Source organism: Suncus etruscus, chromosome 1, assembly GCF_024139225.1.
Source record: "Suncus etruscus isolate mSunEtr1 chromosome 1, mSunEtr1.pri.cur, whole genome shotgun sequence".
In the NCBI taxonomy this organism is placed as follows: Eukaryota; Metazoa; Chordata; class Mammalia; order Eulipotyphla; family Soricidae; genus Suncus; species Suncus etruscus.
The window spans coordinates 171,923,706-171,950,851 of record NC_064848.1 but is presented as its reverse complement, the minus strand read 5'-3'; the positions used below and the strand labels follow the sequence as shown (position 1 = coordinate 171,950,851).

Here is a 27,146-nt window from a genome sequence, read left to right as displayed (position 1 = left end):
TCCCATATGGTCCCCCGAGCCTGCCAGGAGCAATTTCTAAGCATAGAAACAGGAGTAACCCCTGTGCGCTGCCGAGTGTGACCCAAAAACCAAAAGGAAAAAAGGAAAGTACTAGAGTTTGAGAACAGAGAAAGGGGACAAAGTTTCTGTTTGGGATGATAAAAAAATTTTTTTTTCTGGAAATAGACTATAGTGAAATGAAACAACATGAGGATTGTACTTAATGCTGCCACTTTGTACTCCTGAAGAGTATGATGATATATGATGAATTCATATATTTTTATCATAATAAAAATTTTACTTTATTTCAAAAAGAAAATTAAACTATTTAAAACAGTAATTAGGGACTGGCTTGGTAGCACAGTAGTAAGGCATTTGCTTTGCATGCAGCGTACCCGGAATGGATCTGGGTTCAATCCCCGGCATCCCATATGGTTCCTCAAGCCTGCCAGGAGTAACCTCTGAGTACCACCGAGTATGACCCCTCCAAAAAAAGTAATTAAATATCAAAGTAAAACTTACTTTTGTTGTTTTGATTTTGGGATCATATACATCAGAGTTCAATACTATTCTTGGCTCTGTGCTCAGGAATCACTTCTGGTGGGGTTCAGGGAACCATATGTGGTGTCTGGGAATCAAACTCATGTTGGCCACATGCAAGACAAGATCCATACTTGCTATACTATATCCCTTTGGCCCTAGAGAGTGTCTTGTCCTTTTTTTTTTTTTTATCACTAGTATGAATTAGAAAAGTTTTGGGTAAATCCATCAAACCCAAAGCAATTATAGTGTCAAATTACCCCACTCTCAAGAAATGATTTTTGATGCCCATCAAAATCTGTCCATCAAAGTAACAAAATAGAAAAAAAGCCTGGCAGACATAAAAGTTATTGCACAAGATGTCAAAGAGGCCCAGTGTATATATCTGGCCCATATACACCCAGATATGGTGTATAATGAGAAGTGCACTTCATCTTGACACTATTTTACCAGCATATAATAACCCCAGTCTAATCATGAGGAACCAATCAGATAATCCTATAGAGGAAACATTTTTCAGGATATCTGACCAGACTCAAGACTACCCAAGAAACTATCACAGAGGCCGGAGAGATAGCATGGAGATAGGGCGTTTGCCTTGCATGTAGAAGGACAGTGGTTTGAATTCTGGCATCCCATATGGTCCCCCGAGCCTGTCAGGAGTGGTTTCTGAGCAGAGCCAGGAATAACTCCTGAGCACTGCCAGGCTCAAAAACCAAAAAAAGAAAAAAGAAAAAAAAAAAAAAAGGAAAGAAAAGAAACTATCACAAACCTGTGAAGCCTGAATAGGCCAAATTGGACCCTGTTACTAAATATGAACATAATGGAGAAACTGGTGAAATCCAAATAAAATCTGGAGATTATTTCACAACATACCAGTGATCATTTTGTTATATTATAAAATACCATAGGCCTGACAAATTATCATAGGAAAGCAAGGTGTAAAATATGATGGAAGTGGAATGTTCTAAGCAGAGACTCCTTATACTCTATTAGCAACTTCTATAAATCTAAAAATACTTCCAAGGGCCCTAGGAAATGACAAGGTGGCAAACATCAGTTTTACATGTGTGAGATTATGAGTTTAATTCCTGTCACCAGCATGACCTCATATCTTTAAGCAAGTGTGACACTGGTACTGCTGTTGTGATCCCTGTGCCACAAGTGACAATGGTACACTGAAAACAAATTTGCAATTCCACACATGCCAACAATGATGACAACAGTAAAAGGGAAGAGAAGAGATGGGGAAATAGCACACATGACAAAGCACAGGCTTAGCATGTATGTATTTGATCACTGACATAATGTGGACTCCCAGAACGGCCAGATATAATCCAGGTTAGCACCACCAAGAGAGGCTTCTATTTTAAAGAGGATGGGAAAGGAAGGAAACACCTTTCTTTTCCAAAAAAGTTTAATTAGAGGGCTGGAGAGAGAGCACAGCGGCAGGGCATTTGCCTTGCATGCAGATGATCCAGGTTCAAATCCCGGCATCCCATATGGTCCCTTGTGCCTATCAGGAGTGATTTCTGAGCACAGAGCCAGAAATAACCCCCGAGTGCCACAGGATGTGACTCCCCAAAATAAAAAAATAAACAAAAGAGTTTATTTAGAAATAATATGAGAAGCAGAGAGATAGCTCAGGGGTTAAGGCACATGCCTTGCATGAGATTTGCCTGGCTTGGTTGGTCTCCAGCACCAATATCTCCCAGGTATCATCAGGTACAGTTCTGGAGGTCTCCTGAAGTAGACCTTACTCTGGGAGACCTGAGTAATTCTTAGCACTATGGAAACCCAGCAGCTCTGCATTTTAGGACCTTAAAATTGAATCATGGCCCCATTGGTTGAGAATCACCACAAGGAGTTTCAGGGCCTCCTGAGTACCCCTTGTGAGCCCCTCCAATTTTTTTTTGTTTTGGGCATACACTCAGTGGTGCTCAGGAATTACTCCCAGCAGACTCGGGGTACTATATGGGAGGATGGGGATCAAACTCTATTTGGCTGATACAAGGCAAACACCCTACCTGTTTTATATTATCTCTTTAATTCTACCCCCCAATTCAATAAACTATGTATTTTTGGGGTCTCTTAAGCAGTGCATAGGAGGCCCCTCCAAGAAAAACTGTGTCACCCTGGCTTAATGGTTTTCTGTAAGAACCCAAATGCCAAGCTGCTGGGGCCTGGGTCCTCTAGAAAACCAGAATTACCCTAACAGTGCTTGGGAGATTCCTGGGCAATACCCAGCAGTGCTCCGAGACAGTTCCATGTGGTGCCAGGGTTTGAACTCAAGTCTCACATATGCTTTGACTGAAACTATTTCCCTATCCCTTATGTACCTTCTATTCCAATTTTTTTCTATTTTAGGGAATATACTTCTATAGCTTATTTGTGCCATATGGCAGAGTATGTTTCAAAGAATGTTCATTTATCTCTATAAGCAAAAAATAATATTCTTTCTAGGTTCTGTTAACCAGAGAGAGACAGAGAGAGAGACAGACAGAGAGAGAGACAGATATATATGGTCCTAGAAAAGGTATTCTGCCCTGAGTACCTCCAGGAGTGACCCTCAAGCTCCATTACAGAGTTAGGAGTAGCCTCTATATACCACCAGATATGGTCCCCCCAAAATAAAAAAGACATTCTCCCCAAGCTGTCCTGGTTTCCTCTCCAAGCCTACACTGAATCATCATGGCTACTTGTTTATAGCAGGTGTGAAGGGCCAGCTCCTGGTAGGTTCCTGGGGTACACCAGGTTTACCACACTGGGTGTGGCTTGGGTGAATGCTCAGGGGTCATAACAGCCACATCTATCAGTGCTGGGGGTGAGTGAGTCCCTGGGGCTACTCAGTGATAACTGGACCAACTGGACCAGATGGTTTAGTGCTCAGGTTAGCTCTGAGGTCAGCTTTGCCCTGAGGGGCAAGGGGCCTCCAAAGCTACACCTGGGATGCTCAGGAGGCCATGTGGTTCCAAGGCTCAATGGCAGGTCCCTGAGCATGCAAGATAGATAACCCTGCTTGCTGAGCAATCTCCCACCCTCCCACTATTTCCAGAGCAACATCTATTGCTGTCATCTATTGCCTTTTTTTTTTTTTTTTTGCAATTTCCAAGCGTAAGACAATAAGTACTAATTATCTCACAAAATGTCTGTGGCTTATGAATCCAGCAGTGTCTTAGACCAGAGTTTGTGACTCAGTGTTTCTTAGGCTGCTGTCAGGAGGTCAGCCCGGGCAGTACTTACACTGCCTGATCTGAATGATCTGCTTCTGGGTGGCTCATTGGTCAGCATGCAAACCCCGTCATGGTTGCTGGTGCTGGCTCCTCACTACCTGGACCCTTGTGTGTTGTTTTCATGGGTCTTCTCATTACACATTAGAGCATGAAAGAAGTACTCTATCCCAAACATGTGTGAGAATGGCTGAGAGACAGGATAAGGGTAAGGCTTTGCCCTCCTGCATGCTGCCAACTAGTTTGAATCTCCACCATGTTCTAGTCTGCTGGGGGCACAAACGAGGTTCACTCCAGAGCACAGAATTAGGAACAGGTCTTGAGCACTATGCATGTGACCACAAGATCAAAACTAACCAAATAAAACATAAACCAGAGTGTAGCCTTGGCTGTCTCCCCTTCTCCCCTTCCTCTCCTATTATCTTCTCTCCTTTCATTATTTTTGTTTTGTTTTATTTTTTGGGTCACACTCAGCGGCGCTCAGGGGTTACTCCTGGCTCTTCTCTCAGAAATCGCTCCTGGCTGGCTCAGGGGACCATATGGGATGCCGGGATTCGAACCACTGTCCCTCCTGGATTGGCTGCATGCAAGGCAAACGCCCTACCGCTGTGCTATCTCTCCAGATCCCTCTCTTTTTTCTTTTTTTGTTTGTTTGTTTGTTTGTTTTTTGGGTCACACTCGGCAACGCTCAGGGTTACACCTGGCTCTTTGTTCAGAAGTCACTCCTGGAAGGCTTAGGGGACCATATGGAATGCTGGGGATCAAACTCAGGTCTGGCCCGAGTTGGCTGCATGCAAGGCAAATGCCTTAATGCTGTGCTATCACTCTAGCCCCCCATCCTCTCCTTTCTTTCTCCTCTCTCTTTCATTCTCTCTCTCTCCCCTCTCCCCCAGTTCGTGTTTCAGAATTATTTGATACTTTCGAGGCTTGTTTCTCAGCTGTCAGAACTAGTTGGGGTATATATTAGGGGTAGTTTAGACCTATTGTTATTGTTTAACACTTCTGAACACTTCTGAAGTCTCTTTTGTTTTGTTTTGTTTTGTTTTGTTTTTGGGCCACACCCGGTGTTGCTCAGGGGTTACTCCTGGCTGTCTGCTCAGAAATAGCTCCTGGTAGGCACGGGGGACCATATGGGACACCAGGATTCGAACCAACCACCTTTGGTCCTGGATCGGCTGCTTGCAAGGCAAATGTGCTATCTCTCCGGGCCCTGAAGTCTCTTTTTAATGTCTTTGGTAATTAATGAATCTTTTACTCTAATTCAGACATCTCTGAACCAGATGTGAACTGGAACTTGTTCATTTACATGCTCTTTGCTTAGCCATCTGGAATTTAACTCTATAACTATATTAACCATTTAGCCATATTAACTCAACATAAATTCAGGTCCCATGGAAAAAAAATTTTTTTTTGGTTTTTGGGCCACACCCGCCAGCACTCAGGGGTTACTCCTGGCTTTGCATTCAGAAATTGCTCCTAGGAGGCACGGGGATGGGAAACCATATGGGATACCAGGATTTGAACCACCATCTGTCCTGGATTGGCTGCTTGCAAGGCAAATGCCCTATTGCTGTGCTATCGCTCATGCTATCCTCCCATGAAAATTTTGTTGTTGTTGTTGTTATTGTTGTTGTTCTAGGTACTACTCCTGGTTTGGTGCTCAGGGGTTCTCCCTCAGCAGTGTTCAAAAGATGCATGACTCAGCAACTCATACATGTGAGGCAGGTGCCCTACCATGGGCTGTATTCCCAGCACTACTCACAATTTCTGATAAAGTGGTTACTAGACAAGTGTTGGTAGAGTAATATTTACTGAAGGAAGGTAATTAAATTAAATTTCTCTAATATCCACAAGAAAAGCAAGGCTGATTTTCTGTCCTAAGAATGTACTGTTCATCCATTCTATTGTAGAGATGGTACAAGTGATCTCTAAAGGGTTTGTTTACACACTGACAGTAGAACATGGGCTGAGAATTCTGGGCTCTCAGATCCAATGCAAATCCATAAACCACTGGGGAATACATATCTGCTCTATTTTCCTTTTAAGAGGCATGATGAACTGAATTATGCCATATGATTATTATGCAATGAAAAACTATAAACTAATTTGGGAGGCCACATCTAATGGTTTTTAGGGATCTCTTCTGGTGGTGCTCAGAGAACCTTATGTCATGAGTGGATCAGACTAGAGTCAGCCTTATGAAAGACAAAAACTTTACCTGCTTTACTATCTCTCCAGCCCCATCAGTTTGTACCATGAGGGGATACACGTAGTGTGCTTAGGAGCTACTCTTAGCTCACAGTGATGGGCTCACTTCTAGTAGTGTGGGATAGGGTGTGGGGTGAATCATGTGGTACTTCTATTTGTAAAACTTGTCTTCCAACCCTTTGAGCCTTATCCTTTATGTTTTTTGTTTTTGTTTTTGTTTGGTTTTTGAGTCACACCCGGCACCACTCAGAGGTTACTCCTGGCTTTATGCTCAGAAAACCAAAATCGCTCCTGGGTAGCTGGAGAGATAGCATGGAGGTAAGGTGTTTGCCTTGCATGCAGAAGGATGGTGGTTTGAATCCCAGCATCCCATATGGTCCCCTGTGCCTGCCAGGGGCAATTTCTGAGCGTGGAGCCAGGAGTAACCCCTGAGTGCTGCCTGGTGTGACCCCCCCCAAACAAACAAACAAACAAACAAACTAAAAAAGAAATCGCTCCTGGCAATCTCGGGAGACCATCCTTCTGCATGCAAGGCAAACGCCTTGCCTCTATACTATTTCTCCAGTCCCATCCTTCATGTTTTTAAGTTGTGATGCTCACACATTCAGCCACATACATATAGAGTGTTGTATTCCTTTAGCGTGGTGCTCACATAACATAAATGATCCTCGGGATTCGCACTTTTTAAGTTGTGGTGCTCTAGTACATTCTGGTTGAGTGCTTGCCAGAAGTCACTGCGATGCTCACATAGTGCTCACCTGGGTTGATGCTTCCTGGTAGAAGTGTTCACACATTTTTTAGTTGCAGTGCTCATGGCAGGGTGGAGTCACACCCCTTTGTTATGGTGCGTACATGTGCTTGGCTGCAGTGTGGTCAAAAACCACTTGTGGGACTGGAGGGGTGACGCAAGACTATGCTAGTCTAGGACGGACTGCGGTTGGATTCCCTGCCGTCCCATATGGCCCCCCAAGCCAGGAGAGAATTCTGAGCACATAGCCAGGAGTAACCCCTGAGCGTCACCAGGTGTGGCCCCAAAACCAAACCAACAACAACAACAACAACAACAAAAACCAAAAAAACAAAACCAAAAACCACTTGCATTGTCAGGAATCAAAGTCAGCAGGGCTGTTAGACTAGCCCTTTATGCATCTGGAAGCCCTTGGGGTTAAACTTCTGACCATACATTTGCAAGGTAGCCACTCTCAGCCACTGAACCATTCCTCAGGCCTCCACGATCAACCACTATGTGCACCCTAGTCACACTCTCACTGTCATTCTCTAAGAGATCTCAGCTAAATCACAATTTAATTAGCAAGTACATTTCTTTTTTTTTTTTTTTTTGGTTTTTGGGTCACACCCAGTGTTGCTCAGGGGTTACTCCTGGCTGTCTGCTCAGAAATAGCTCCTGGCAGGCACGGGGGACCATATGGGACACCGGGATTCAAACCAGCCACCTTTGGTCCTGGATTGGCTGCTTGCAAGGCAAACGCCACTGTGCTATCTCTCCGGGCCTGCAAGTACATTCCTATCAAATTTTTTTTGGACCATACCTCAGTGGTGTTTAGGGCTTATTCCTGGCTCTGTACTCAGAAATCACTCCTAGAGGAGCTTCAGGGGACCATGTGTGTCAGGGATTGTTTCCATTACATACAAGGCAAGTGACCTATCTACTGTGCTATCTCTCCTGTCCCACCTATCAGAATTTAAAATATGACTTAATTTGTTTAGATTCACAGCAAAGTTGAACAGAAGGTATAGAGATTTCTCATAAGCCCCTTAGCCCTATTAATACATAACCTCCCACATTAAAATAATAACTATTGGGGCTGGAGAGCTAGCATGGAGGTAAGGCATTTGCCTTGCATGCAGAAGAACGGTGGTTCGAATGCCGACATCCCAGATGATCCCCTGAGCCTGCCAGGAGCGATTTCTGAGTGTAGAGCCAGGAGTAACCCCTGAGCGTTGCTGGGTGTGACCCAAAAACCATATATATATAAAATGCCAATCAACACATAATGGGAAAAGAGGTGGGAAGGAAGGAACTTTAAACTGAAGGTGACACAAGGATGAGGGGGAGGGTCATGGGCACACTGGTGGCAGGGCTGTAAAGCAGCCTTGTACATCAATACCAGAAACTTGAGCACTATTGAATTCTATTGCCTAAACAAAAAAGAGGGAAGAAAGGAAGGTAAGAAGATTGCACTGTTAGTCACAAGGGAAAGATTTGGTCTGAACTAAAAAATGGCAAAGTAGTTTTAAGGATACTCAGGCCCAGTGATCAGGTGATTGCTTTGCATGTGTGAACTCACGAGGATGATCCTTGGAAATACCCTTGTGATCCCCAACACTGTACTGCAACCAAGTGTTCAAGCCCCATGCACTGCTAAAAGAGCGGCAAAGGGAAGGATGGAAGACAAAATAATTAAGACGATAATCTCTTCAAAAATACAAAACAGATGTGAGGCTGACAATAGAATATATATATATATATATATATATATATATATTTTTTTTTTTTTAAAGTTGATTCTTTTTTTGGGCAGAGGTGGGGTTTATGCCACACCTGGCAGAACCAGGGGATATTCTTGACTCGGCTCAGGAATGATCCTGGCAGTGATAGTGGGATCATTTGTGGTCCAATTTGAAGCAGGGTCACAACCGATTATCTGTATACAAGAAGTGTGTTGCCACCTGTATGATGGGCCCTTGATTTGATTTTCAAAACTGAGATAATGTTGGGGTTGGAGAAATGGTATATTACAGGTAGGGCACTTGCCTTACATAGGGCTGTCCTGGGTTCATCCCCAACACCTCATATGGTTCCCTGAACCTGTCAGGAGTGATTCTCAAGTGCAGTTAGGATTAACCACTATGTACCAGTCCCCCCCCAAAAAAAAACCCCAAAAAACCAGATAATGTTGGCTTATCAAACATAGTTTGTTTTTTTTACATTTATTTATTTGTTTATTTAGTTTTTTGGGCTATACCCGGCAGCATTCAGGGGTTACTCCTGGCTCTGTGCTCAGAAATCAATCCTGACAGGATCAGGGGAACATGGGGAACACTGGAAATTGAACCCCGTCCATCCCGGGATGGCCACATGCAAGGCAAACACCCTACTGCTGTGCTATTGCTCCAGCCCCAGACTATATATTTTAGGTATACAATTTCAAAACTACAATACAAAAAATTTCAAATTACAATTTCAAAAATACAATACAAAAAAACAATTTTCAAAAATACAATATATTTTTAGGTATACACCTCCTAAAAATGTATGTGGCAATACCATACCCATTATGTAAGTGCTACATTCTTCAGTGACAGTCATTGGATCCTCTTCAGCCTTCTAAACTTTTCCCTACTTTTACCTCTAGTTTACTCAGTTCTGTGATTGGAGTTGAGGGTTTTTCCCCTGGGACATTTTATCTTCTTCCTTTGCTTTAAAAATATGTTATTTAGGGGCCGAAGAGATAGCATGGAGGTAAGGAATTTGCTTGCATGCAGAAGAACGGTCGTTTGAATCCTGGCATCCCATATGGTCCCCTGAGCCTACCAGGAGTGATTTCTGAGCATAGAGTCAGGAGGAACTCCTGAGCACTGCCAAGTGTGACCCAAAAACCAAAAAAAAAAAAAATGTTATTTAAGGAGCTGGAGCCGTGGCGTAAGTGGTAGGGCGTGTTCCTTGCATACGCTAATCTAGGATGGACCATGGTTCAATTCCCTGCCCCCTCTGGTGTCTCATATGGTCCCCCAAGCCAAGAGGGATTTCTGAGCACATAGCCAGGAGTAATCAAGTAATCGCTGAGTGTCACCAGGTGTGGCCCAAAAACCAGAAAAAAAAAGTTATTTAGGGCTGGAGAGATAGCATAGTGGTAGGACATTTGCTTTGCACGTTTTTAACTCACATATACATACATACATACATACATATGTGTGTACGCATACCTTATTACATAAAACAATTAAAAATAAATGCATATAGGGTCGGAGAGATAGCACAGTGGTAGGGTGCTTGCCTTGGATGCAGAAGAACAGTGGTTCGAGTTCTGGCATCCTATATTGTCCCCTGAGCCTGCCAGGAGCGACTTCTGAGCTTAGAGCTAGGAGTAACCCCTGAGCGCTGCCAGGTGTGACCCCCCCAAAAAAACAAAAAAAATGTATATATAAATGTTGGCGATAGAACCTGGGCTGACCATATGTAAAGTAAATGCTCTACCTGCTGTGCTATTGCTCTTGCCCCTGAATGTATGTATTATTAAAGCAAAGGAAGATATATATGTGTATATATGGCATATATATAAGCCACATATATATAAGCCACACAAGAGTAATATAATTTAGTATTTGCTTTACTAACTTGAAACACTTTAATTCTTTTTTTTTTTTTTTTTTTTTTTTTTGGTTTTTTGGGCCACACCCGGCATTGCTCAGGGGTTACTCCTGGCTGTCTGCTCAGAAATAGCTCCTGACACCGGGACACCGGGATTCGAACCAACCACCTTTGGTCCTGGATCAGCTGCTTGCAAGGCAAACGCCGCTGTGCTATCTCTCCGGCCCCAACACTTTAATTCTATCTGTGTTATAGTTAATTGTATAATTTAATCTTTTTTTTTTGTTTGTTTTTTGTTTTTGGGCCACACCCGGCAGTGCTCAGGGGATACTCTTAGCTGTCTGCTCAGAAATAGCTCCTGGCAGGCACGGGGAACCATATGGGACACTGGGATTTGAACCAACCACCTTTGGTCCTGGATCGGCTGCTTGCAAGGCAAACGCCGCTGTGCTATCTTTCCGGGCCCATAATTTAATCTTTTATTATAGCTGAGTAGCATTCCACTGGGTATATATACATCACTGTTCCTTACCCAGTCATCTGTTGTTGAGCACTTAAGTTATTTTCGGAGTTTGATTATTGTAAATAATGCTGCAATTCACACATGTATGCACATATATTTTCTTATTGTTTTTGTGTTCTTTAGATACCGAGACTTGGCACCACAGGACATGTTAGATCTATTTTTAATATTTTGAGGTATCACCATACTGTTTCTTATGAGAAATTTTATTTACATTCCCACATCAACAATGGATGAAGTTTCCTTTTTTCACACTTTCCCAACATTTGTTTCTGATCTGTTTTTGTTATTTCTGGGCCACACCCAGCATTGCTCAAGGGTTATTCCTGGCAGTTCTTAGGGATGTGTTGTAGGTGGATTGAAGGTAGACCTTCTGCATACAAAACGTGTACTAGACCCTAGTCCCTTGAGTTAGTTATCTGGTCAATTCTGGACATATTTTTGTTGTTATTGTTTGTTCGTTTGTTTGTGACCCATACCCAGTGGTGCTCAGGAATTACTCCTGGTGGGTTTGGGAGACCATATATATATAGGGGTTCCAGGGATTGAACCCAGTCGGCTGTGTTCAAAGCAAATGCATTACGCACTGTACTATTACTCTAGCCCCGATTCTGACCATTTTGATCTAGGCCATTCTAATGGAAGTGAGGCAATATCGCATTGCAGTTTTGACTTGTTATTTTCCTAATAACAAATTACAATCAACTTTTTTCATGTGTCTATTGTCATCTTTACCTTCTTTACTGAAGTAACTGTTAAGCTCTTCTTGTCATTTATGAAGTTCTTCAGTTTTTATCGCTGTTTTTGTTTGTTTTTGGGCCACACCTGGCAGTGCCTAAGGGTTACTCCTGGCTCTGTGCTCAGAAATCATTCCTGACAGGCTTGGAGGACCTTATGAGATCTGGGGATCGAACCCTGATCTGTCTCCGGTCAGCTGCGTACAAGGCAAATGCCCTACAGCTGCGCTATCACTGGCCCTATTGCTGCTTTACAAGTTCCTTATGTGTCTTGGACTTTAGCACATTGTTAGATATATAGTGTATGATTGTCTTCTTCCATTTGGTAAAAGGTCAAAAAGCTGGACTTTAGATAACTTTTTATATCTCAAAGCTATTTTGAGCCTAGAAACTAAAGTAAGATATATACAATTGGTTTACAGAAGGATTTTGTTCTAGTTTCTATTTTATTTATTTAGTTTTGGTTTTGTTTTAAATTTTTGGGTCACACCTAGTGATGTTCAGGGGTTACTCCTGGTTCTGCATTTATGAATTACTTTTTTTTGGGGGGGGGTCGCACCTGGCAGTGCTCAGGGGTTATTTCTGGCTCCATGCTCAGAAATTGCTCCTGGCAGGCTCGGGGGACCATATGGGATGCCGGAATTCGAACTGAAGACCTCCTGCATGAAAGGCAAATGCCTTACCTCCATGCTATCTCTCCGGCCCCATGAATTACTTCTTACTGGCTCAGAGAACCATATGGAATACCAGGGATCAAAGTTGGTTTGGCATTGTACAAGGTAAGTGCCCTATGCACTGTACTATCACTCTGGCCCTATTTATTAATTTGATATTATTTCAATTTTTTTGTTTGTTTGTTTTTGGGCCACACTCAGTGATGCTCAGGGGTTACTCCTGGTTCTGCACTCAGAAATCGCTCCTGGAGGGGCCGGAGAGATAGCATGGAGGTAAGGCGTTTGCCTTTCATGCAGGAGGTCATCGGTTCGAATCTCGGCGTCCCATATGGTCCCCCATGCCTGCCAGGAGCAATTTCTGAGCCTGGAGCCAGGAATAACCCCTGAGCACTGCTGGATGTGACCCAAAAACCACCAAAAAAATAAATCGCTCCTGGCTCTGGGGACCATATAGGATGCCAGGGATAGAACTACGGTCCATCCTAGGTCAGATGCATGCAAGGCAAAAATGCCCTACTGCTGTGATGCTGCTCTGGCCCTATATATATTAATTTTTAATAATGTTTAATCACCATGGTCTATTTTAAATAATTAAAATGCAATTAATACTTTCTCAGATTTGTAGTTTGCATTATTCTAGAGAAGATATTACAAAACAGTTACAACAATGGAAGAATAAGATAAGAGATACTAGAGAGATAGTAGAGTAGGGATAGTGCTTGCTTTACGCGTGGCCAGTCTGGATTTGATCCCTAATACCGCATAGGATCACCTGAGTACCATCAGAAGTGGCTCCTTAGCACAGAGCTAGAAGTAATTCCTGAGCACCACTAAGCATGGTCCTCCCAAAAAAGATGAAAGAAAACTAAAAAGAAATTACTTCATTTTCCAGATGCTAAGGAAAAGCAGCCACCAAGAATTTATAAGACTGATTCACTGGATCAGAGAGATAGTAAAAGGGGTGAAGTCACTTGATTTGCATGTGGCTGACCCTGATTTGATTCCCCAGCACCATAAAATTTTCCAAGGACCTTTGAAAGCAACTCCTGAGAACAGAGTTGGGTGTAGCCTCTCTTCCCTCCTCCCAAACAAAATAATCATTCTCTGGGATTTGAAAACAATTAAATTGCAAGGGACACAAATAAAAACTTTATTGCAGTTGGGGTAGAGGTGGAAAGTAAGACAAAGAAGACAATATGTAAGTATTACAGCTGGTTAATATTTGCTCAGTGGTTCAGTGGATAGTGTAACTTGTTTGCCAAATTTGGATTGCAATAAGATAGAAAAAAACTCAAAATGAATGTTTTACTTATTTCCCATTCTTAGTTTATTTATTAAAACTTGTTAAAGTACGGGGCCGGAGAGATAGCATTGAGGTAAGGCGTTTGCCTTGCATGCAGAAGGACGGTGGTTCTAATCCTGGCATCCCATAAGGTCCCCTGAACCTGCCAGGGGCGATTTCTGAGCGTAGAGCCAGGAGTAACCCCTGAGCGCTGCCGGGTATGACCCAAAAACAAAAACAAAAACAAAAAACAAAAAAAACTTGTTAAAGTAAAATCAAACATAATTAAGCAGGGGCCAGAGATACAGTACAGAAATTAAGGCACTTACCTTGCATACGGCCTATCCTGGTTCAATTCCCAGCACCACATTTGGTCTCCTGAGCACCAAGCCACAAGTGACCCTTGAGAAATCTCTGGGTATGGCTAAATAATAAATAAATTAAATAACGGTTGGTTTAGAGGCCAGGGATGTGGCTGGGGCAGTAGGACAGTTCTTTTTTTTTTTTTTTTTTTTAAGAAAAGTTTTTGGGCCACACCCGGTGACGCTCAGGGGTTACTCCTGGCTATGCGCTCAGAAGTCGCTCCTGGCTTGGGGGACCATATGGGATGCCGGGGGATTGAACCTCGGTCCTTCCAAGGCTAGCGCAGGCAAGGCAGGCACCTTACCTCCAGCGCCACCACCCGGCCCCAGTAGGACAGTTCTTGACTTGCATGGGTGAAGCATTGAGTTTTGTTTTTTCTAGCACTGGAAGAAATTTTTATTTTATTTTATTTTATTTTGGGGGATTTTGTTGTTGTTGTTGTTGTTTTTGTTTGTTTGTTTTTGGGCCACACCCGGCGTTGCTCAGGGGTTACTCCTGGCTGTCTGCTCAGAAATAGCTCCTGGCAGGCACGGGGGACCATATGGGACACTGGGATTCGAACCAACCACTTTTGGTCCTGGATCAGCTGCTTGCAAGGCAAACGCCGATGTGCTATCTCTCCGGGCCCAATTTTTTTTTTTTTTTTGTGGTTTTTGGGTCACACCTGGCAGTGCTCAGGGGTTATTTCTGGCTCCAGGTTCAGAAATTGCTCCTGGCAGGCACGGGGGACCATATGGGACCCTGGGATTTGAACCGATGACCTCCTGCATGAAAGGCAACCGCCTTACCTCCATGCTATCTCTCCGCCCCTATTTTGGGGAATTTTTAAGTAAAAATTTTAAATAAATATTTTTAAAGTATTATATAGATTCTCAGTATATAGACCTACAGTTCAATCTCTATAAACTACATTGTGATCACCTCCAAGTTTTCATGTTTTTACTTTATATCTTACCCCCTTTATCCATACCACCTCCCTTGCCCCCATTTACAATAATACAATAATAACTATTGTAATGGCAGAACACGAGTTTAAGTTTTTTGGCTTTTATTTTGGGGGGGTTTGGTTCACACCGGCACACTCAGGGGTTACTCCTGACTCTATGCTCAGAAATCGTTCCTGGCAGGCTCAGGGGACCATATGGGATGCCGGGATTTGAACCACCGACCTGCATGCAAAGCAAATGCCTTACCTTCATGCTATCTCTTTGGCCCCCTTAGCTTTTTTTTTTTTCATATATAGTATTTGTTTTTGTCTAATTTATTTAGCTTAGCATAGTTCCTTCAATGTGGATCCACTATCTCATGATTTCCTAAAAATTTTCATTTACTTACTAATAACTGAGTAGTATTTTACTGTGTATATATCATGCATCTTCTTTATCTACTAACCTGCCTTTTAGTACTAAAGTTTCTATTCCTTGGCTGTTGTGCATAATGCTGCAATGAACATAGGGTTGCATAAACATTTTTGAATTAGGGTTCTAGGGACCAGAGAGATAGCACAGTGGTAAGGCATTTGCCTTGCATGCGGCCAACCCTGTCATTCCTGGCATCCCATATGGTCCCCTGAGTCTTCCAGGAGTGAATTCTGAACACAGAGCCAGGAGTAACTCAAGAACACCACTGGGTGTGGCCCAAAAACCAGAAAAAAAAAAAAGAATTAGTCTTTTATATTCTTCACTTAAGTACCTGTTCTTAGTTTTAGCTTCGATATCTTTTTGTTTGTTTGTTTGTTTGTTTGTTTTTGGCTCACACCCGGCAGTGCTCAGGGATTACTCCTGGCTCTATGCTCAGAAATTGCTCCTGGCAGGCTTGGGGGACCATATGGGATGCCGGGATTTGAACCACTAACCTTCTGCATGCAAGGCAAACGCACTACCCCCATGCTATCTCTCCGGTCCTTTAGCTTCAAAATTTTGAATTATTATATCTTTATTTTGGTTTTTGAACCACAACCGGTGACTCTCAGGGATTACTCCTGGCTATGTGCTCAGAAATCGCTCCTGGCTATGGGATGCCATAGATCAAATACAGGTCTGTCTTGGATCAGCTTCGTGCAAGGCAAACGCTGTGCTCTCGCTATGGCGAGAATTGAATCCCCTTGAATTCTTAGGGGATGTTCTTAGCTGATTCTATTGTCAATTTTAGGCATCTTCAATTTTTTGTTTGTTTTGGGGTCTCACCTGGTGGTACTCAGAGGTTACTGCTGGATCTGTACTCAGGAATTACTCCTGGTGGGCTTGAGGAATGATATGGGATGCTGAGGATCAAACCAGGATTAGTTACATGCAAGGCAAACACCCTACAGTCTGTACGAATGCTCCAGCTCTCCAGCTCTGGCGTCTTACATTTTTTAAAAGTTATATTCAGGTTTTTAGTTTTTGGGTAACACCTAACGGTGCTCTAGGATATGAGGTCCTCCTTGAAATATGGTTCTTGGGCAAGGTGGTGGTCTGAGGCCACCTTACAGAAGGATACATGTGATTCTGTAATTGAACTCAGGGCCTTGTAAATGCTAGACATGAGGTTTCCCACTTGAGTGAGAACTTGGGCTTTTAGGTATTTTCTTAAGAATAATAAACAGAAAGAAAAATATTTTTATTGCAGATTAGAAAATGACATTTCTTAAGTCATTCTTCAAATATTTTGTCCAGGTTTAAAATGAAAATGATTTTCATATCTGGAAATGCCAGGATCTAATTCTTTGTAGGTAGGATTTGTAATAGGTGAAAGATAACAACAAAGATCATTTTAAAGGCCCTCCAACCCCTCAGGGCCAAATCTAGCAGTGCTCAGAAGCTATTCCCAGCTTGATGCCTTGGGGGACACTCCAGTCAGTGTTTGGAGGGATACCATGGTACAAGGATAAACTTGCATACAAAACATGCTCAGCCCATTGAGTTATCTCCGAGGCCTGTAGATTAATATTAACACTAGCAAGGAGGGAAAAATCAGCTTTCTCAAATAATCTTGTTAGAATGTAAACTGGCACAATGTTTTAGACAATTGAAAATAGCTATTCAAACTTATTTTGGGAGAGGCATATCTGGTGGTGCTTAGGAGTTACTCCTGGCTTTGGGTTCAGAAATCCTCCTGGCAGGCTAGGGGGACCAAATGGGATGCTGGGGATTGAAACTAGGTTGGCTGCCTACAAGGCAAATGCCTACCACAGTGCTATGCTTTCAGCCCCAGCTATTCAAATTTAAAGATGCATGCTAGAGCAAGAGACATAGTGTACCAGTTAAGGTGCTTGCTTTGCATTTGGGGACTTTAGTTGGGGATTTTAGTTTGGCTCCCAGCATTAAAAAACCTTCAGCACAGGATCACTGAGATAACCCAGGGGTTAAGGGGCTTGTTTTACACATGGCCAATTCTGGCTTGATCCCTGGCATTGTATATAGTTCCTAGAGCCCCACCAGCAGTGATCTCAGAGCACAGAACCAGAAGTAATGTTGGACCACTGCTGGCTGTGTTGCCTAAACCCAAACCAAACCAACAAACAAGATTTACATAATTAGATTTTGCAATTCTATTTTAGGAGATTCAATCTACAGAAATACCAGAGGAGGCGGGGAGGGCCGAGCAATCGTAGTACAGAGGTTAGAGCAATCCCTCACCCTCATCCCCCACATTCCACAGGACCCTTCATGTGCTGCTGGGAATGATTCCTGAGCATGGATCCAGGACTAAGCCCTGAGCACTGCTGGGTGTAACCCCCAAACAAAAACAAGCAAACAAACCCAAGCCTTGGGTATTCCTGCTCAAAGGGCAGGAACTCAAGCTCTGCATGAAGGGGGCCTAAATTTGATCATTACCACCAACCACATGGTCACCTGAGACCCACTGGGACCTTTAGCATTGAGCTGTGAATAGATTGTGTGCCTTTAAGTAGCCCCTACAATAAAAGTCAAAACAAAATAAAACCATCCACATATGTAAAGAAGGACATATGAGGGGCCAGAGTGGCCAATCCAGGAGATGGTGGTTTGATTCCCAACATCCCATATGGTCCCCCAAGCTTCCAGGAATGATTTCTGAGCAGAGCCAGGAGTAACTCCTGAGCTCTGCTGGATGTGACCCAAAAACTGAAAACCAGAAAAGGAGAAGGATATATGTACTAGGATGTTGCAGCAATATCTGTAATATTAAAATATTTGAAGAAATATAATGTTCATCAATATGTGATCATTCAATAATTTATTCAACAAATAATATGGCTATTCTATACACATTAAAAATAATAAAGTATGGGCCAGAGTGATAGCATAGCGGTAGGGCATTTGCCTTGCACACGGCCAACCCAGGACAGACCTTGGGCTGGATTCCCGGCACCCCATATGATTCCCCAAGTATGTTAGGAGTAATTTCTGAGTGCAGAGCCAGGAGTAACCCCTGAGCTGTCAGGTGCGGCCCAAAAACAAAAAACAAAAACAACAACAAGAAAAAAAAATTAGCTGCTTGCAAGGCAAATGCCCTATCACTGTGCTATTTCTCTGGCCCCTGAGATATACTTTTGAGTGAAAAACTGTTAACTTTAGGGTCTGAAAAGATTACTCAGTGGGCTTAGTGTACTGTATGTAGGAGGCCCTAGGGCTGCAAGGTCTCCTGAGTACCAACAGCTGAGAACTCCATACAGTTCTTGAAACAAGAAAACACCTTAAGAATTTGTTATGTAAACTATAAAATGTGTGTAAACAAGAAAAGTATACAGGTACATTCTATAATATGCATAAAAAAACAAGCCAGATAGAATAACAAAATTTCATTGGAAGTGTAGTGTTTGTCTCCCTCCCCAAATTGTGATTATGGGTTCCATTTGTGGCCTCATCATGTGGGACTGAGAGTTCAGTGCTTGGGCCTAGAGTTGCAATGTTGCTTGGGCTTGGCAGTGCTGAGGGCCACCAGGACTTTCCCAGAACTCTAGGGAGCCGTGAAGAGGTGGGATCTAAGTTGGATTTAGGGGCTGAGACCTAGCTCAATAGACTGAGTGCATACTTTGCATGCAGGAGGATGGGGTTTGATTCCCTGATCATCACTGATTACTGGGAAGCAACCCCCAAGAACAGAGCTGGGAGTAACCCTTGAAGTACCAGCAAGTATGGTTCAAAGAAAGAAACAAACAAAAAAACCCCAAAACAACACAATCTGATCCTTAAGCAAATAAAGCATGTGACTTACCATTTTGGACTGGAAGTCTGATCTTTTACTTTATATTTACATTTATGAAAATAATTGAAAGATGGAAAGAATTGATGGAAAGAATTTTTTTTTTTTTTTTTTTTTTTGGTTTTTGGGCCACACCCGGTAACGCTCAGGGGTTACTCCTGGCTATGCGCTCAGAAGTCGCTCCTGGCTTGGGGGACCATATGGGACGCCGGGGGATCGAACCGCGGTCCGTCTCCTAGGCTAGCGCAGGTAAGGCAGGCACCTTACCTCCAGCGCCACCGCCCGGCCCCAAGGAAAGAATTTTTAAAGAGTTTTTTGTTTTGTTTTGTTTTTGTTTTTGGGCCACATCCAGTGGCACTCAAGGGTAACTCCTGGCTCTACTCTCAGAAATCACTCCTGGCAGGCTTGGGGGGACCATATGGGATGTTTGGGCTGAAACCCAGTTTGGCTGTGTGCGAGGCAAATGCCATACCCACTGTGCTATTGCTCCAGCAAAGTATGTATTATTTTCATTGATAAATACCTTTAATGCTTCAATGTAAATCATAACAAATTACAACAAAATACAACAAATTCGTAATAAATCATTTTTATTGTATAGTATAGACTTTGTGCATCTTTAACTTTTTGGCTATCAAATTGCACACAGATCATAAGTTTGACCCTTTATGTACTGTATCAACCTCCATGTCTCACTGGCCTAACAAATATGACAAATATGAAAATGATTATGCATCCTGTTCCTATGCCATTTCTCCTGGAGTACAAACAGAAACACTGTCATTTAAGTTGCCCAAGTGGGAGAAGAAATTACATGGCAATCTCCCATGCTTTACATTTTTTATGGACAACTCTTTCACAAGCATGTAATTATAATTAAAGCATTGGGTCCCTAAGTACAACCTAATGCTTGAAGTTAGATGCCTGTCCAATCTTCAGTGAATTGAGATTATCATAAAATTGGACAACTAAATGATTAATAGAACTATTTTCGGTATAACAAGTGGACTTTATATTTTCTACATCATCAAATTTTAAGTACTGTTATCAGGCTTAAGTTAAAGAGGAATGTTTAACATTTGACTGCCTGATACTGTATAATACAAAGCCAGGATTTTATCCCAGCTTAACATTTGAAATTTTCATCAGAAATACCTCTCTGCTTCACTGCCTTCAAATAATATGCTTAATTTAACTCAAGGGATAAATTGTATTTTAAGGTTTCTGACTCAACCCACAATTTTGAGAAGTGTTTAATCCATAGTAAACTCTGATGAGGTGAAAATTTTCATGATCACAGGTGAACCACGTCTAAAACCAAGGAGTTTCCTTGTGAGCGGGAGGTGTAGCTCAGTGGTAGAACATATGCTTCATATTTATGAGACCTGGATTAAAACCCTGGTACCAAAATTTCCTGTTGATGAAGATGGAGTGATAGCACAGCAGTAGGGCATTTGCTTTGCATGCAGCCCACCCAGGTTTGATCCCTGAGTGCTGCTGGGTGTGGCCCAAAACCAAAAGAATTTCCTGTTGGTACTAATCTAAATATCTTATTTTAAAGATCTGATGCTGTTCTTTCAGGAATATTCTATAATAATTTACTATTTCAGGAGATGAATTATAGCTATAGTCTCATCTTTTTCATGGGAGGAGACACACCCAGTGTTGTTCAGAGGCTATTCCTGGTTCTATACTCTTGGCAGAATTCTGGGCTCATGCTTGAAAGGTAGAGAGCATTAACCATGGAAACCTCTCATCATCCTATCTTTCAAGTGGGACTTGAATTAGAAAAGATAAAACCACTTGTTTTCAATTCTATAGCAGATTAAATGGGAAGGAATTATCCAAGTTTCCCCTTTTGACAGAAAGGCCACCTTTAGGCCTTGATCATTTAGGATAGTTGGTAGCAATGCCTAACTCTATCTTAAGGGTCTTTTCCACATCTGAGTCCTTAAGATTCACTTCCCATTAATTACCACCACTATGACTGAGTTGTTTTGTCTGGAGACATCAGTTGACATTGAACTAATGACCTGGATAGAAATTAAAGGCTTTGAAGTATATTCCCAACCCTCTGATTCATGACCTTTTAGTAATGAAACTAATCTGAGGTCTTAAAATTAACTGCCTCACAGTGAACTGGAAAGGGCAGTGCTGTGACTAATGCCACGCTGCTCATCAGGTCTGCCAGGAAAGGTGAGTAGATAGGGTACTATCTTCTTTCTCTAGCAGGGCATATTGCAGTCTACTGAGTTGAGAAATGGAAATTCCTTTTGCTGATCCTGAGTTACCTAAGGGATATTTTGAGTTTCACCTAAATATTTTTCAAAGTTGTTTCTTCATCCAAGAATTTCATGATTTTCAGGATGAGGACACAAGAAAGTAAATACAATAGTTAAAAGGCAAGAAACTGCCTATTTCATTGTATGTGTGCGCCGTCTTTAATCTGGTCATCTTTCCTGTTGATGGATATTTGGATAGCTTCTTTCTGTGCTTGTAAATATTCTATAAATAGGATGCCAGTATCTATTCATGTCCCTATTCATAATTTTGCTTGCCAGGGATGGACCCAGGGCCTCACACACACTTTCAATATCTTTTTTGGTGTTGGTCCTCACGAGGGGGACCAATGGATCTCTGGATAATTCTGGACTTTGATACATGCTACAACATAATATTGAGGATACTATGCAATGAAATAAGTTCCAAAAGTATATGCTGATTCCAAATCAGAGGAGTAATAGCAGTCAAGTGGCACTACAGGGTAAATGTTGCACTGGTGAAGAGGATTATTCTGTTTATGACTGAAACCCAACTACAAACATGCTTGTAATCATGGTGCTTAAATAAACATATATATAAAATTAAAGAGCTCATTAAACAATAAAAAATACCCTTCTGTTTTAATGGATTGTTTTGCAAGATAAAAAAAAGGGGGGGGGGATGATGGCAAACGCACTCCATGCACACTTAAAAATGGTTAAGAGGCAGATTGCTATGTCCATTTCGCAAGTTCAGAAAACATTTTTGAAAAGGGCGGGTGACTCTTTGGGGAGGAGGGAGAAGCTTCGAGGCAGAGAGGATCCCAGGGAAAAAACAGGAAGCGAAATCCTGAGGCAACGCACGGGCTGAGAGGGCAGGACAGTAAAAGGCAACTTTCTGAAGCGTGTCGCACGGTTCACTTTCCTCAGAGCCTCTCCTCAGAGGAACCAATTCTTCCGTCAGAGGAAACCGTTGAGAATGCACCTCGCTTTTCCACAACTCCCTCCTAGACAGCATTAGGAGTTCCTTCCCCGCCTGGTTGTGCCGTTTCCTTTTCAGAACCGCACCCCAGAGACTCGGATTCCCTCGGATTCTTTTCCCTAGACTAAAAAAAACCGTCCAGCACCAGGACAGGGCCCCACCTGTCGGGTCAGGCAGGCCGAGAGGCGCGAAGGGCGGGGCCCGCGGTCCTCCACCCCTACCCGGAAGTCCTGGCCTCCAATAGGAAGGAGTCGCCTCACGGGAACTGGCTTCTGATTGGCCAGAAGGGTGAGGCAAGGAGAGAGACGTGCCAGGCTTCGGCTCCGCCCGTGGGGGGGGAGAGAGAGAGAGAGAGTGAGTGAGAGAGAGCGAGAGAGCCGGCGCGCCGTTGCGTGGGAGGGGCGGGGCGGGGCGGGGCGGAGTGTGTGTGGCGGCCATTACCCGGAACAATCCCCCCTCCCCATCAGGCCTGGGGTCAGGTGACCCTGAGCGGGCGGGGGCGGGGCGAGGGCGTGAGGCGAGAGCGAGCGAGCGAGCCAGCGCGCGGACGGAGGGAGAGCGGGAGGGGGGAAAGGGGCGGGGCTTGGCGAGCGCGCGTCACGTGACCCGGCATGGAGGCGGTGGCGGCGGCGGCGGTGGCGGCGGCGGCCGGGAGGAGCCGCCGGGGCCGAAGCCGCACTTGTTAGTGTGGGTCGGGGGAGGTCGGTGGGGGTCAGGCAGGGCGGGAGGAAGGCCGGTGGGGGGAGATTTCGGCCGACAGCCCGCCGTCACCCGCGGAGGGCCGCCGAGGGCTGCAGGCGGCGGCAGGGGGCTGGGGGCGAGAGCGGGCTCCGACCCCCGGCCGAGGTGATGAGGGGAGCATGGGCGCCAAGGAGTCACGGATCGGATTCCTCTGCTACGAGGAGGCGCTGAGGCGAGGTGAGGGGGAGGGGCGGGGCGGGGGAGGGAGGGGGCCGGGGGGAGGGGGATGGGGGGAGGGCGGGGGCTGGGCCGCCTCTGGACCACTCGCGGGAGGAGGCCGGGGAGGATGCCGAGGGGATGGATGGGGCGGGGAGAGGGAAGGGAGGGTCGGGGTTCGAGGTGGCCTGCGGAGGGGCGATGCTTGCTTGGCCTGGGACATGGGGGTCCGGGGGTCCGAGGCAGCCCTTCTCCCCCGCCCGGCCTGTCCTCGGGTGGCCCTAATTCAGCCTTTCCTGCCATCTTTCCCCCCCTCCCCTCTCTGCCTGTCATCACCAAGCGAGCCACCGAACCCCGCACCTCCAGCAGCCAGCTCCCCCCTTTTTTTTTCATCCAGACTGCCTGGCCATCCATCTGTCCGCTCTAGGGCCCCCCCCCCCTGTGTCATGTCTCCCTTCTTAGGGGGTGCAGCTCCCCCTTGCCCCCGCCTCGCCTGCCACCCCGTCACCCCACTTCTCAGAGCGGCTGATGGGGAGATCCTCAGAGCCAACGAGCTGCCTCGAATGGAAGTGGTTGGCGGGCGGTGTGTGAGGTTGAGGGGCGAGGAGAGGAGATGAGACCCGACAGCTGAGCGAGCTGGTGTGGCCGCCAGAGCTGCTCTTGGGTTTCAGCTCCCTCTCTCCCTCCCTCCCTCCCTCCCTCCGACGTTGGCCACAGCCTTTTATTCTATTTGATGGCACTTGCTCCCCGGTGCCTATTGCTCTCCCTCTCTCTCTCCCCATAAAATGGCAGTTGGAAGATTGGGCTGTTCTGATAGTGTGTTGTGAGTGTGAGAGCTCCCCTTGGTGACCTGCTGGCCTTTGCAGCCGGCCCTGCCTGCCTGCCCCTGTCTGGCTCTCTAATGCACGGCGTGGTAATATTCCTGGATCCCTTCTGCTTGCTCTCTTGCTCGCTCCGATACTGCTGTACAAAATCCCCAAAGCACTTACACGCCGGCTGCAAGTGTCCATCGCACACCGTGGATGGCCGGAATGTGCCTTCATTGTTCCTGACTTGGATTTGACACAAGAGAGAAAGAGAGTGAGAGAGAGAGTGAATGTGTGTGTTTGTAGCAGTAGCAGTATCAGTGCATACATGTTTTTCTTCTCGACCCGTAATGGCTTTTATTTTTTTGGATAGAAGTGGAAAAAAAACATTAAGGACGGTTCGGTGGTCCGGCATTATTGTTAACAGGTTTCGAAGTCAAGATGCAAACCCAGCTCCAGGTGACGGGTTAGGTCACTCCCGATGGAAAATTAAAAACCAAACAATTTTAAAGACAGGCTTTGAGAATGAGAATTGTGATGAATTCCTGTCCGAAAGTAGGAAGAAAAAGAGGATCCGTTCAGTATGTAATTAAGATGTTTTCCTTGTGGACTTGGCCCTAAGAGCGAAAAAGGTGCTTTTATATCCCTTTTTTAATGATTATTGCTGCCTAGGGAACAGTATAGTGATTGTTCTTATGGACTGTCTTTCTCGAACTTTTTTTTTTCTTGCTTCAATATGAGAAATATTCCGAATTCTTGATGTATTTCCAGCTCTAGTAGGCTCTAGTAGGCTAGTCATTTCCGGGATGCTGTTGAGCCTGACAGGTCTGGCCTCAATTAGGCAATGGCTTACATGGCGTGAAAGAGGACATCAGTCAAATTCATTTACAGCCACAACATTCAGGAGTTGTCTCCTTAAGTTTGAAGGTGATGGAGTTGACATTTAGGAATTCTAAAGTTAATATTTTATCCAGCTCTACCCTGCTTTCTCTGCTATCAGACTTAGATTGTGCCTTTGTAAATATCAATGAATAGTGAGTACATTTTAAATGGATTTAACTGAAGGTGTTTGTTCAGTTTGTTATGAACTGGTTGCCTGTTCGAAAACATTTGAAGATGTAGCAAAATTTTTGTTAAGACCTTAATTTAACAGTTGTTTTAGTGAATTTACGGTTTTTCTCTTTCTTTTTTCTTAAAATTTTATTTAGGCACTTTTGTTTTCAATACTAGTAATACATTTAAAGCATACAGTGTACCAACACCACACCCACCATCAGTGCCAGAGTCCTTCCACTAATTAGATTTATCTCTTATCAGTTCTACTGCTGAGTAAAATTAAAGAGAGGAACACGTTGATAAATAGCTCTTCTAAATATAAACCAGGAGCTTTTTTTTTTTTTTAAAGTAGGTAATTCTCTTCAACCTAACGTTATTTAGTAAATGTGGTATATGCTACATGTAGTATATGATTTTATTTAGTAAGGTTTTAGAAGGAATTGATAGTTTTTTTTTTGTTTGTTTTTGGGTCACACCCGGCAGTGCTCAGGGGTTACTCCTGGCTCTGTGCTCAGAAATTGCTCCTGGCATGCTCGGGGATATGGGATGCCAGGATTTGAACCACCGTCTTTTCTGCGTAAAAGGCAAATGCCTTACCTCCATGCTATCTCTCCGGCCCCAATTTATAAAGTTTTTGATAGAATTGAAAATAATTTGAGAACTTTTGGAGTATGTGAATACTGTAAATAGGTTTTTTTGTTTTTGTTTTTGTTTTTTTGGGTCACATCTGGCAGCGCTCAGGGGTTACTCCTGACTCTACGCTCAGAAATCGTTCCTGGCAGGCTCGGGGGATCATATGGGATGCTGGAATTTGAACCACAGTCCTTCTGCATGCAAGGCAAATGCCCTACCTCCTTGCTATCTCTCCGGCCCTATATATAGGTATTAAGGACTATCACAGTCTTACCTCTTTTTTGGGGGAGGGAATAATTGGGTAAGGGAATATCTGTGCTCAGGGCTTACTTCTGGCTCTGTGCTCAGGGATCACTCTTTATAAGGCTTGGGAGAACCATATGGGTACCAGGGATTGAATGCAGGTGGACTGCGCATAAGGCAAGTGACCTACCTGCTGCACTATCTGGCCCCTTATATGCTTTCTAAATAATATATAAGGTGTATGGAAGGTGAGGAGTGAAAGGGCTGGCTAAATACCCAATATGTTACATGAATTCTTGTTCAAATAAAATGCAAATTTGATAAATCGTTGGAAAACTTCCCCTTAACTTTTGATTATTAAATGCAAAATACTGCTTAACTAAGCAGTATTAAATAAGGCAGTGCAAAAAATAAGTTTGTAAAATATTCAGACATGAAGTAGCAGGCATGTTATCTTGCCACAGGGAGCCTTGGACTTGGAGTGCTAATTACAGATAAGACCTCTTAGGCTTGAGTGAAAGAAAGGGCAGTCTAGTGACTTAGTGACTTTTCATTTACATTTCAGAAACTAGAAATTTCAAAGATTAGTTTTACATACTATTTTAGCTAGAGTATATGTAATCTATATGAATTCAGTAGTTTTTTTGGTAAGAAGATATATCAATGGTAGGTTTTTTTTTTTTTTTTGAGGAGGGGCCACACCCAGGGGTGCTTGGGGCTTATTTCTGGCTCTGCATTCAGTGATCACTGCTGGTAGGGCTTTGGAAACATGTGATGTTGGAGATGGAACCCTAGGCAGTCATGTGAAAAGCAAGTTCCCAATCACTGGTCCCAAAGGTAACTTTTTCCTCCTCCTCCCCTCCTCTCCCCTCCCCTCCCCTCCCTTCTCCTCCCCTCCCCTCCTCTCCCCTCCCCTCCCTCCCTCTCCCCTCCCCTCCCTCCCCCTCCCCTCCCCTCCCTCCCCCTCCCCTTCCCTCCCCTCTCCTCCCCTCCCCTCTCCTCCCTCCCTTCCCTTTTTTGTGACACCAGGCAGTGCTGAGGCTCCTCTGGGCTCTGTGCTTGGGGATCCCTTAGTGGTACTCGGTAGGTAACATGATGGTGGGAGTCTAACACTTGCCCCCTGATCAAAGCATTTGACCCTTGGAACTGTTTCCCTGGGCCCCCAGCTTTTATTTTAGGCTTATATGTCAGTCTTTAATATCTTTTTTT

General features: G+C 44.0%; 1 protein-coding gene across 2 annotated transcripts in view; it reads left to right on the top strand.

Moving 5' to 3' along the window:
* The first annotated feature begins 23,059 nt into the window (after nt 1-23,059).
* Nucleotides 23,060-27,146, top strand: part of USP32 (ubiquitin specific peptidase 32) — a 189,666-nt gene continuing 185,579 nt past the window's right edge. Inside the window, exon 1 of one of the 2 annotated variants that reach the window (XM_049771218.1) lies at nt 23,060-23,220. In XM_049771218.1, the coding sequence (XP_049627175.1) occupies nt 23,163-23,220 (58 nt within the window). In that variant the 5' untranslated portion in view covers nt 23,060-23,162. The remainder of the gene's footprint in view (nt 23,221-27,146) is intronic. The other variant, XM_049771210.1, reaches the window with a different exon arrangement.